Source organism: Sipha flava, unplaced genomic scaffold, assembly GCF_003268045.1.
Source record: "Sipha flava isolate LNK unplaced genomic scaffold, YSA_version1 78_pilon_pilon, whole genome shotgun sequence".
In the NCBI taxonomy this organism is placed as follows: Eukaryota; Metazoa; Arthropoda; class Insecta; order Hemiptera; family Aphididae; genus Sipha; species Sipha flava.
This window is the reverse complement of record NW_020273619.1, coordinates 1,602,694-1,615,469: the sequence shown is the minus strand read 5'-3', so window position 1 is coordinate 1,615,469 and position 12,776 is coordinate 1,602,694. Positions and strand designations below refer to the sequence as shown.

The 12,776-nt window shown below is 29.1% G+C and overlaps 1 protein-coding gene across 1 annotated transcript in view; it reads left to right on the top strand.

Moving 5' to 3' along the window:
- Positions 1-12,776, top strand: part of LOC112692894 (glutamate receptor ionotropic, NMDA 2B) — a 384,123-nt gene that overhangs the window by 195,299 nt on the left and 176,048 nt on the right. Inside the window, exon 4 of the mRNA XM_025567711.1 lies at positions 665-1,188. Coding sequence (XP_025423496.1) covers positions 699-1,188 — 490 coding nt within the window. The 5' untranslated portion in view covers positions 665-698. The remainder of the gene's footprint in view (positions 1-664; positions 1,189-12,776) is intronic.

Genomic DNA, 12,776 nt, shown 5'->3' with positions numbered 1-12,776 from the left:
TATTTATTTTCCCCGTCCCACCGTTATCCTAATATTATTTTTGAAAAGGTAGCATGATAAGGTGGTTAAATATCACGGGAGGTCGGTCAAGTAGAACCAATATTATTCATATGGTTTATATCAAAGGTTCTTAACCTGTGGTCCACGGCCCTCTAGGGGTCTACGATACTCATTTCGGGGGTCCGCGACGGCCCTAACACATAAAATACGTCAGTACGTGACATGAGTGCATTATTATAATATTTTTGATTATTATTATCGTTATTAATTTCTTTTTCATATATTTTTTACTCTAAAATATATAGATCTTATCTTCATACAATGTTCAAAAACTTATATCTTAACCATCATATTAAGTTAATAAAAATTAAATTTTAAGAATATTAAATAAAAAAAAAAAAAAAATTAAAACTAAAATAATGAAATTTAAATTAATTGAAAAATTAAGTGTAATAAAAATAATTATAAATATGTATGTTATATTATGTATACTTATATAATTTATTATATAAAATCATTATTATAGTTTTGGTTTAAATAACATGAGATGTTTTGTAAAAAAAAAATGTATTCGAAAAAAAAAATTGGTAAGGGGATCCGCAATTTACAAAAGGTTAAGAACAGCTGGTTTACATTATTGAATACGACGTTTTTGTTGTTACAGAAGTGGCCGGGACGTGACGCTCAGGACGCGCGAGATGGTGGTTGGCCGCTGGTGGAGGCGATTCGTGATGCCTGTGGCTCTGCTGGCTCTGGCGGCCGTCGTGCATGGGTGGACGCCCAGGAACGGATCGCGCATACAAATCAACAGCCGCCCGATAGACGTGTCGCAGACGCTGTTCGGCCACGGCCGCGGCCAGAGCGCCATCAAGCTGGGTGTGCTGAAGAACCGGCTGAAGGAACCGGTACAGATATCCACCACGCCGGTGGCCACGACCACCAGCACGGAGCGGTTCCGGCGGCAGCCACCCACCGTGCCGCGGATCATGGCGCGCCGGCAGCACCAGAACCTCACGGTCGGCCTGGTGCTGCCGTACAAGTCGTTTGACACACGCATCTACACCAAGGAGTTCTCGGGCGCCATACACGGGTTGCAGCGCAACTTCAAGACCAGGAAGACCAACATATTCAAAAACTACGAAATCCATCACATCATCGACATGAAGCAATTGACGCCCACGCCCACAGGTAACGGACATACTCTCGGCCCTTATAATTTCCATTCGTTTGTCAACCGATACAAAAACCATATTCTCATATTACAACCAGTTGACCGCTTTGGGTTTTTTTTTCGGTATCCTACCCCCGTGGGAGCCACGCATACCGTATTCAGTACACCCCGTTTTTGCCAATAAGTTTTCGTACACCCTATTTGATGCTCAAGGGGTCTGTTAAAAAGTGTCGGGTACATCAAATAGATTACGTGTAAATATCATTTAAACGCAAGAAAATATTTTGCGCAAACAAATAATCGGCGGGCCTAGTTCTTGTATATCAGCCGTATTCGATTTTTTGCTTTACCTCTAATGGCGAATGAACTGAGTACCAAAAATGGCACACATAATGGTTAACCTGATAATATTATACGTGGTGCTAGCCCAACAGGCAGTTTTCGCGTTTCGTGGTGCATCCGAGTTATTGAGCGTCGAAACCACATTTGGAGGGGGGGGGATAAGAAGCATTGTTCCATTAGAGTTCCAGATGTTATTTTCGGTAAGTACCATTTTACACCAACTGGTAAAATATGATTGAGAACATTATTTTTGGTAACACAATTGAAAACGCTCGAGTTTTTTTTCCAACGTTGCCAAATGTAATCGATCGATAATTTGAGGACAATAATCTGTTGATATTTATCGGACTTTTATCGAATTAGCTGGATTTTAATAGTAACTTAGATATCAGATACGAGAGAATGATGGTTGGGCTTTGTAGTCGTCGCACAAACTATTCGTCAATATATTTCTTAATTTTATAAGTTCTACATATTTTACAATTTTTTTATACATATATACACTATACAGGTATTAGATATTTTTATAAGTCCTACATATTTTTAATTTTTATATACATATTATATATTATATATTATTAGGCGCTTATTTTTAGACGATTATAATTATTAATTTATGACTTTTTTCAAGAATATTTATTGAATGTATTCTGAATTTTTCAAAAGTCAAATAAATTATATGGCAAACTATGGCAACGTTGCATATAAATTCGTTCTCAATCGTATCGTTTTTTTTTGGTTTTTGTTTTTGGACCAACGGTAAGTTTTTGTTAATTTTAATTGTTCTCAATCGTTTGGCCAAAAAGGTATAATGTTTTCAGTTGTTCGATAGCTACACTAACGTGTTTCTTTCCGTTATAATATACTTAGGACTATTTACGATCAATTTTTGACCTCTAGTCAAGTTGAAATGATAAAAATGACAATGTGTTATTGAACAAGTGTAGTATCTATAACGATCTGGAACTCAACTAGTGTAAACGTCTCGCTTTCAGGATCCGAATTTTATGCAGCCGCCTTAAAAACTACTCGACGAACATGTATATGAAAACAAATCATTACGTAGTAGTTGAAAACTATGACGGTATACGTTTACTTCACCGTGTGATAAAACGTAATTTTTCTTCGGCGATAATGTCGCGTATTGTATCAAACGAGATATCCGCCAGCGTGGTGAAAATATTTTGATTTTCGTATTCACGACCCGTGGTCGTCGGATAATAGGTTTTCAGAAAGATAAACGATAGTAGTAAGGGACGACTGCAAGTAGGAACGCCCGCCTGTTTATATGACACGTGCTCCAACTAGTCTTTAAGAATGTGTTTTTTAATCGAGAAACTTTTTCCCTTCTGTTTTTTATCTACACTGCCATCTATTTTACATATAAATGCATTACACGACCCCTGTTTCGTTTGATATCCCTACATGCGTGTATGTACGTATACGTGTATAGCATATACGTACATACACGACGATACAGATTCTTCACGTGGACCGCCTTTGATTGGATTCGCATCGAGTTGCGTACACATACATCCAACTATATCGCGTTATAGCCTGCCTTCTGATTATACCACGACCGTGCTGCCGGTACGCTAAGAAGTGTAAACTATACGCTGCACGAAACCGAAAAAGTCCACTACGATTACCACTTCACATCGTGGTAGATCTGACGGGTCTATCGTTCTCGCGTATTAAGCATACGCCGAAAATCCGTACACCAGCTCCATGGAGATTTACCGCCACTTTGAATACAAACATTTATTTCCCTTAATATTTTACGTTCACCTTTTGTACACGTTGCAGGTGTACGTTTCTACCCTTCCCTTCCACGCCACAGTATTTGTTTTAAATATTATCCTTTGGCAAACAATTGTAGACGGTTGGACAGAGCTGTCACGCGACACAAACGTAATATCTAAACGATATTACATAGGTGGTGATTTTCAAAAATTACCATCCAAACGGCATTATGCATAGTATCATAATCAGTATAACTATAAAATGTATCGATAATATAGAATAAATAGGGTTCGAAACATTATCGTTATGGTTCAACTTCTAATGTGAATTTACACGCTTGAAATACTATAGCAATCATAATCGTACAATGGGCTTTTACATATTTTCAAATTTATTATTTGCTCACTTCAGTAAATTACAAATTCAAATTGGAATTGCGTACAAAAATAATTAAATTTTACATTCTATAAACTTGTTTACGATGGGCAAAATTATATTTCAATTTATAATTCATTTTTATTTGAAATTCAATATTTGATACTTTTGCGTCTTTGTGGTGTTTTTTTTTTTTTTACTTTTTATGGCTTACCCTCAATACGATTTATAATTTTATTATTTTAGTACACACAATGTTATTTGTATTGTTCATAATCTGACAGAAACTTAATTTGTTTTTTTAATATTTGGAATTTTTTTTTATGTATTTCATTAAAAACGGTCAGGTCAATGTAGTTTTATAATGAAATTATAATAGATTGATTAATAATGAAATAAAACAATTCAAATGTATCATAATTATTATTTTTTATAGTCATGTGTTGATAAAAAAAACAAATAATTTCACCAAATACTCTTAACAAGAAATATATAGGTAATATTTTATAATATTTATTCCAGAGTTCAATATATTACACTTACTGAAAAAAAAAATAATAATGTGTATGTTTATGTGTGTTTGAGTGTACAAGAGAACAACAATTACTAAATATTCTTGCCTTTATTAAAAATATTTATTATATAAAGAGTTTTGACAAAATGGCATGGTTTCAATTGAGTTATGGTTTTGCTATGATAATATAATATACTTTACTATAAATGGTCACATAAAAATATCAATTTCACAAAACTTCCTCTATGATAGAATTGTCGAGCCATTTATACGTTTCTAGGGAATTCAACTTAAACGATATTCAGTCTTTAATAAAATGTCCCTCAGGATGTATATGATCGTTGATAAAATTAACGTTAAGATATAGTACAGTATTTGTATGCGTAGATGTAGTTGATAAAACCGTTAGATAGCAAACGGGAAGTAATCTATGTGCAGAATATTTGCCGACCCTTGATCTAAAGGATATTTACTGTCAGAAATCGCACAAAAAATTGTAACTGTAATTTGTAATTGTAAAATTGTAAGTCATTTCGTCAAACAATTGCACGAAAATGCGTTACTTTTTGTTGTAGAAAATAGTTGTTTTTACATAAATTGTACTTACATAATGATAGCTAAATGAAATAATGTGTCTTGAACAACATCACTGCATTTTAATTTAATATAATAATTTAATAACCCCACATATTTGGTTTATTGTAGAATTTCAATTAGGATTCGTTAAGGAAAATTTAAGATATAGGTTATATGCAATTTGAATGAAACTAAATAGTTGGTAATTATAACTTTTTGTTAATGTATATTAATATTTTCCATTTAAAAACGTTTAAAAATATTTCATGAAGTACTAAAACGGTTTTGAATATATTTTTTAGGCTATTCTAATCGTGTGTTAATTATTAAAATTTATGTAAATAAAATGTAAATAATTTATGTAATATATAATTTTTGAACTCAAGTCTTAATTTCAATAATTTCCTACTAATATTCTTTAGTGTTCAACTTGTAAAAGGTATCTGAAATATATACAGTAATGTATATAATATATTTTAGTTTCACATATTTTAATTTCTAAAATAGCTTTTAACGCGTTATTTAACAAATAAAAAATAGTTTTTTAAATAAACCAATTTTATTCGAATTCTTTCTAATAAAATTACAGTAGTTATTATCAAAAGATAAGTATTTTTTCAGATTTGTTTTAACAGATTAGAGCTATGGCAAATTATTAATTAAATTAAAGACTAAATATACTTACAAATAAAATAAATAATTGCAAGTTTGAATACTCGATGGCTTATAAAATTAATTTTTTAATTTTTTTTTTATTATACTTATATATTCTAATAATTTTGTTCTATAATATTTCTCTTGAAAATACTCTATCATAAGCTACTAAACGAGTTTAATGTTCATTGGTCTGTATTTTTCGATAAAACTAAGAAACAACGAAAACTCTAATGTAAAAACACCGAGAGAAATGTATAGTATATATTTTTATTTTCTTCAAAATAAAATCTTTTGTATAGGACATTAATGTGTCGTGCATTGTCTTATTCAATAAAGAATAACAAGGATTTTAAATCCATAGACAATCAAACATTAAAGACAAATCTATTTAAGTGCCTTCAGAAAATATATTATTACGTTTTAACATTACCAAAGATCATATTGATGAATTTAGAAGAAAAATAATGTATTATACAAATAATATAATACTATTTCAAATATTCATAAATAGTTTTAAAATAAAATTATAAAATTGAATCATTAATAATTCTATCAATCGTATAAATATATAAATACAATTTTTTTTAATTTTAATTTTAGTTTCCTAAAAATATACATTTATCGATTTAATATCATTCATTCAGATTAAAAATTGTATCAAAATCGTTATTGTAGTGATGAAATTACAATTTATTTTACGTATAATCACTAAAGACGATAATCTATTTTTCGGCTACTACTCGTTTATTATACACCATATTATAATTATATGTGAGTTATCCTTGGATTTTAAAAGTTTGCTTAATATAATAATATAATAATGATTTATTAACTATATATTAATATATACTTAAAAATAACAATAAATTTAGATTAGAAAAATGACATGTATTGAATCACTATGATAATATTATTACGTAGAATGTATTTTTGTTCGTCTACTAGTTATTATGAGAAATAAAAATATTATATGAAATTTGACAAGGAAAAGTTTCGTTCAAAATATATTTAATAATTACACATATATTTTGCACGACTATGCCACTGAACGAATACAACAGGACTTAATTGTATAATATACCAGAACCTGAGTGAATTGATGTATATAGTAATTTCGTTTTTAAATGAACAGAAAAAAACTTTTAAAATGGTCTTGTTTAATTTTAATATGATAACAAATCAAAAAGTATTAAATATGTGAAAGATTTATATTTTTCACTGGTTAAATATATCGAAAACACACTTATACCAAATCACTTTCTATCAAATGAATTGTACAGTTATTATAACGAAAACTCGTTCTATAAAATATAAATTCTTATATAATAAAGAATAAATTAGAAACTTACAGATATTAATTTATTTTTTCTAAAACAACCTGATGTAATTTTACTATCGAAATAATTTTATATTTAAAAAAAATAATACCGAATATGGGCAGTAGCTTCCACAACCAAAATAAACAAAATACAAATTCTCTGAAATACATTTTTGAGAGTATGCTTAAAAGTTCAATGGTTCATGAAGAATAGACAAATACACAATTATTGAGGAATTCCTTGCCTTCAAGACTGAATATAAACCCAGTTTTAAAATATCCACGCCAATATTAAAACCTCTAATGGAGCACTATTCTAAAATCTGGGAACTAAAACCAGAAGTCAATGCTTAAAACCACAATTGCCACAAAACCTATTACTATCTGATATTAGCTCAGACGAAGAACAAATATAATAGATAATTCTTATGACCACTAAAAATATCTTATACCTATATTATATAAAAACTTTATATTTTAATTATTTATTAAATTTGTAATAGCATTCATATATGTTGACATACTAGTATTTTAAGTTGAATAAATAAAAATAAAAAAATAAAATAATTTGGATATCGAACAAAAAAAAAAAAAACATATAAGTTATAATGTTAAAAATTGTAAACAATGAAAACAATTTTACTAATGGGCTCTGTATTAAAGTGCATAACGTTGCTACTTTCAATAATAATAAGAATTAAAGAACAATAGAAAACAGTATAACTTATTTCAATGTATTCTTACAACCATAAATGTGGGGAGTATATTCGAAAAAAAGAGCACAATATGTTATAATTACCATATTGTCTCATAATGGTGTATAGAAATATAAGAAAACCTGCCATAAAAAGTTCAAACCATCATAATAACAAAGAAAAAAAAATGTATAGTAAAAGACAAAAAAAAAAAAAATGTGAAATATAGATCAAACATTATACCTGAAATAAGCTACTGTAAAAATTAATTAAATAAAAATTAAATGATGAACATCTCAGGAAAAAGTTATTTAAACAGGTAATATTCAGTTGTTTGAATAATATTCATATGTACGTCAATATAAAACAGAAAGTTATTCACTATTATTTATATGTCAAATAAATAAATAATAAAACTTTAGAAGAAAAAGAAAGTTTTATGAACTATATTAAAAAACCAACAAAGCAAAAGGAAGCAAGACGAACGTTTGACTTTTATGTATAATGCAATATAATATAATACTCTACCACATACAAAACTACATAAATACTATAATTTTGAGGAGGTTTTAATATAAATCACCTATTTGCAATAAATTACTTGAACCATTTAAACCAGATCCACACAATATGATCTGTGAGACAATCATTTTGCCCAAAAGCAATTAAAACACAAAATTAATGATGGTATAAGTTCTAAATTTTACAGATAAAGTTACATATTACTATGGGTAAATGGACATGTATTAATATGAAACTGACTAAGAGAAATGTTAATACAGCTCAAATGAACTTGTGTGGTGTTAAATTATAATAAACAATACTATAATTTGAAGCCCATGGGAAAAATGATAAACATTATCATTTCGAATGTATTCAAATCAATTGTAAATACTTACTTTAATTATATTTTGACCAAAGAAATGTATTAAACATTTTAATAGCTTGGTCGAAGACCTGATTTACCTAAAACTAAAATAAGTACTTAAAATTGAGAGAACAAAATAATTATAGTTAATATAATAATAAAAATGGGCACAAATATAATCTAAATAATTGTACATTATGATAATGCTTGAACTTTGTGAATATATGATAAACACTATTGAGAAATTTAATTTATTTCAAAATAATTATGTATACTATAAACCTGCATGTTAAAGTAGTTTAATTAATATACATATATTTTTTTCTTGTGATCAACCCTAAGGTTGGTTTTGCAGTTTGCCGAAATGTCTCCATTCAACTCTATTATCAGCTAACCTCTTCAGCTCCTTGTAGTTTGCTAGACCCACATTCCATCTTCTTTCTTTTATGGTGCTAAGTATCTTCCTAGTTTCGTTTATTTCGTTTAAAACATATTCATTAGTTCTTCTTTTTGCCCAACTTACTTGTTACATTCTTCCCCAGCACCACATCTCGAATCTTTCGAGGAATTTTTGTTCCGCTTTATTTAGTACCTATGTTTCGCATTCGTAAAGTGCGACACTCCACATATATACCTTTATCAGCCATTTCCTCATATATATACTTATGTTTTTAGAGCACAGTAGGTTTCTATTGTTCATGAATGCTGTTTTTGCTTCAGCGATCCTTGCTTTTATTTCTATAATACATTTTCCATCTTGGCTAATTATACTACCTAGATATCTAAAGCTTTCCACTTGGTCGAGATTATGGTTATCAATTTTAATTATTTATCTATGAATATTATTCTTTTTTTGACACATCATTACCTTGATTCTATTCCAATTGATTTTAAGGTGATAATTTTGGAAACACCTTACTCGTTTTTCTAACGCTCTTTAAGATGGTTTTCACTGCTTGTAACAAGAGCAACATAATTGGCGAATCTTAGAAATGTTATTAATTCTCTTCCTACTGTCACTCCAATTTTATCTCTGGTGAATGTATCTTTAATTTCATTGATAGATTGTTCTACATAAATATTGAATAATTTTGGTGACAGTGGACACCCTTATTTTACCCTCTTTCCTATTTTGGCTGTTGCAGACTTGTCTGACACTTTTATATAGCTGATGTCTCTTTGTATATATTGTATATTAACTGTCTGTTTCTCATCAATGCCTATTTCTTCTAATGTCTTAAAAAGTTCCTTCCAGAGAACTATGTCAAATGCCTTCTCCAAATCGATAAATGCGATAAATGTATCGTTGTTAAAGTCGATTTGTTTTTCAATTAATGTTCTTAGACTTAGATCACTTTTCTAGTTCCCTTGTTTCTTCTAAATCCGAATTGATCATTACTTAACTGCCTTTCAATTTTATATTCTATCCGGTTACTTATTATGTTTACGAGGATTTTAGCCGAGTGTATCATCAGACTCGTGGTTCTATATTAATTGTATTTTTCAGCCGTTGCTTTCTTGGGGGGAGTAATTAAAATTTTTTTTTTTTTTAATCTTCTGGTATTTCTCCAGTTATAATAGATGTCATTAACCAATTTAACTAATTCGTTTTGAATCTTTATACCTACATTTTGAATCAGTTCTGTTGATACATTGTCTATACCTGGGGCTTTTCTAGTTTTCATCGTCTTAAGGACTTAGTTGAATTCTTCCCTTAGGATTGGTACACCCTCATTATCTGGGTTACTTTCATTATGTAGGCTTGTTGTCTCTTAACCCTGATACAGAATCTCAAGATATTGTTTCCATCTGATAGCAATGTCTTCGTTGTCTATTAGTAGATTTCTGTTTTCGTCTCTTATTTTGATGTTAACTTTTATTTTACCACTGCCAAATTTCTTTATTATATTGAACGCTTGATCTATTTTGTTTTCTTTTAGTAAAAGCTCTACTTCATAACATCTATCTTCCAGCCATTTCTCCTTTTCTTCTTTTGCAATTCTGTTTAATTTGTTTTTAAGTTCTTTATATTTTTTTATTCTCTAGTTGTCTTTATAGTTTTTGTATTGTCTTCTTTCCTCAATATCTCTTAGAATTTTTTCATTTATTCATGGTTTTTTGGGATCTGACGTATTTCTTATAAAAGTTTTATTATCTGAATTATGTATAGTTTCTTTGATTGCTTCCCACATGGGATAATATATATATATATATATTTATACATAAATAATCCATGTCGTGTAATTTCAATGTCAGGACTTATACGTATGCTATGGACGAAATACTAAAACAACATATCTTACGTATTTTTTGTGTTAAAAATGATGTAAATTAATAATTTATGGAGTTCATACATTATCGAAGTAAAATTTTCGTGAACCAAATATCGTAAAGTAATATCTGTGGATAAAAGGTGCATAAAAAACGTTTTTAAAAATAATTTGTAAGTAATTATAATTTTTGATTAATCAATTTTTATGTAGAAAGAATAATACTGTGTTATAAGCAAAAATAATATTTTGCATAGAATGTTAAACTATTTTTAACGCTATATCCGTGTTTTTATTATCAATGACCTTTGCTAGAATTTGGTACTCATTTTCTCATTGAATGGTAAGAATAATATACAACTACAAATTCTTCAATTTATTCAGTTGTAAAAGGTTTGCCTTAATTTGATGATTGATCGCTCATCGCATAAGTATTCTCATTTATTAAAATGATTATAATAGCATGATATTAGACCTAAAATTTTCCTTTTTAATAATAATGAATGTTTGCACTTAAATATAAAATAGAATACATTTCTCTAGGTTTTCAGTGTACAAAATATTTTAATTTTAAACTATATTATATTACGCATTTATAACGTGGGTTTGATAATATACTAGTTAAATTACCCGGCGTCTCCCAAAAAAATAATTGTGACTGTTCAACACCTTTAGGGTATAACTAGCTGTGGAAGCAATGCATTTAATGTGTAAATCAATCAAAATAACATTTAAAATAAAGAGTTATCCAACACATACAACTATTGAAAAATAAAAATAAAAATCTACATCTATATTAAATTATTTTCTTCGAACCTTTACTGGTCTGTTCTGTTTATTAAAACGTAATAATAGTAAATTAAAAAAAATTATAGTAATTAACTACAAATAAAAATAAATGTATATGAAAGTTTATAGGGGCGAGTGCGTTTTCGATGAAAAACGCACCTTTCCCTTTTCGGTCGATTCACTTTTCGACCAAAATCATACTTTCCCTTATCGGCCGATTCACTTTTTGTCCAAAACAATAATTTATATAACAAATTAAAAATAATACAATAATGATATACAATGTTAGATTATGATGGGAACTACAATAATATTTTAATGACGATTCAGGATTTTACTTGCGTAGCGATGTTTTAGGTTCACATACAGAGTATAATCCCATTTTCAACAGTATCAAGGTTTGTATAAAAACTAGGTTAGGCTTAAACTATAATTTCCCTTGGAGTGAAGCTCCATCCCCCCAAAAAGTGACACCCAGTGGCACTCGAGTTTGTGATTAGAGGCGCTAGTCGTATCGAGCGAAGTCCAAAAATTTTTAAAATTAAAGTTCTGATTTTTCGAAAAAAAAATGCAAACAATTTTCATTGCGATAAGAGATCAAATCTAGATAAAAATATCGCTCTCTTTTATATTAATATTTTAATAATTATTGAAAAAAATTGTACATAATTATTTTATTATTTTAAATTTATTACATACATTTTTATTTTGATCGAAAAGGGAATCGGCCGAAAAGGGAAGGGTACGTTTTTGGTCGAAAATGGCCATGACCATTTATATATAATATATAATATAAAATATTAATACTCGTAATTATCACAAATATTATATGTTTAACGTATACTTCAATGCACAATCGATTATTTGTCCAAATTCTTAGATTGTTACGTTTATAGAATTCGTGGTAATTTATGATTTTCAGTGGGATTAATTTGACACGATGCTGCTGCCATTCTGTGCACTTCTGGGTAATTTTTTTTATATGTAGCTGACGTAGCTTTGTTCATTTCGAAATGGTTCTCTTTGTCACTGCTTTTACATTACCGTCAGGATTGTTTGTACTTTTTTGCAACTTGTTTTATTTGATCTTTTCTTACCCTATCTGTATATTTAGTACTGTCCTATCTTTTTTACCGATGGCACTGTTGTGGAATTTTGTTGAACAAAACACTAAGATTTTAAATAGGTAAATATACATCGAAATTACCTCTATTTATATTCTCAGTTTTCTTTTTACGAGAAATGTTTCTGAACTGAATCTTACATAAAGATTTTTGCTGTAAAAATGGATAAATTCATGCTACAACCAATACATAAATACCAGCGCAAACTGAATGAATTGACACTTCACGGGGATATGATTGGAAGTTGTCACCATTTGAATTGTAAGACATATAAGCAAAGTCATTCTAGTGAACAACCGCATGTGAAACAATTGTACTTCATATCACCTGAAAT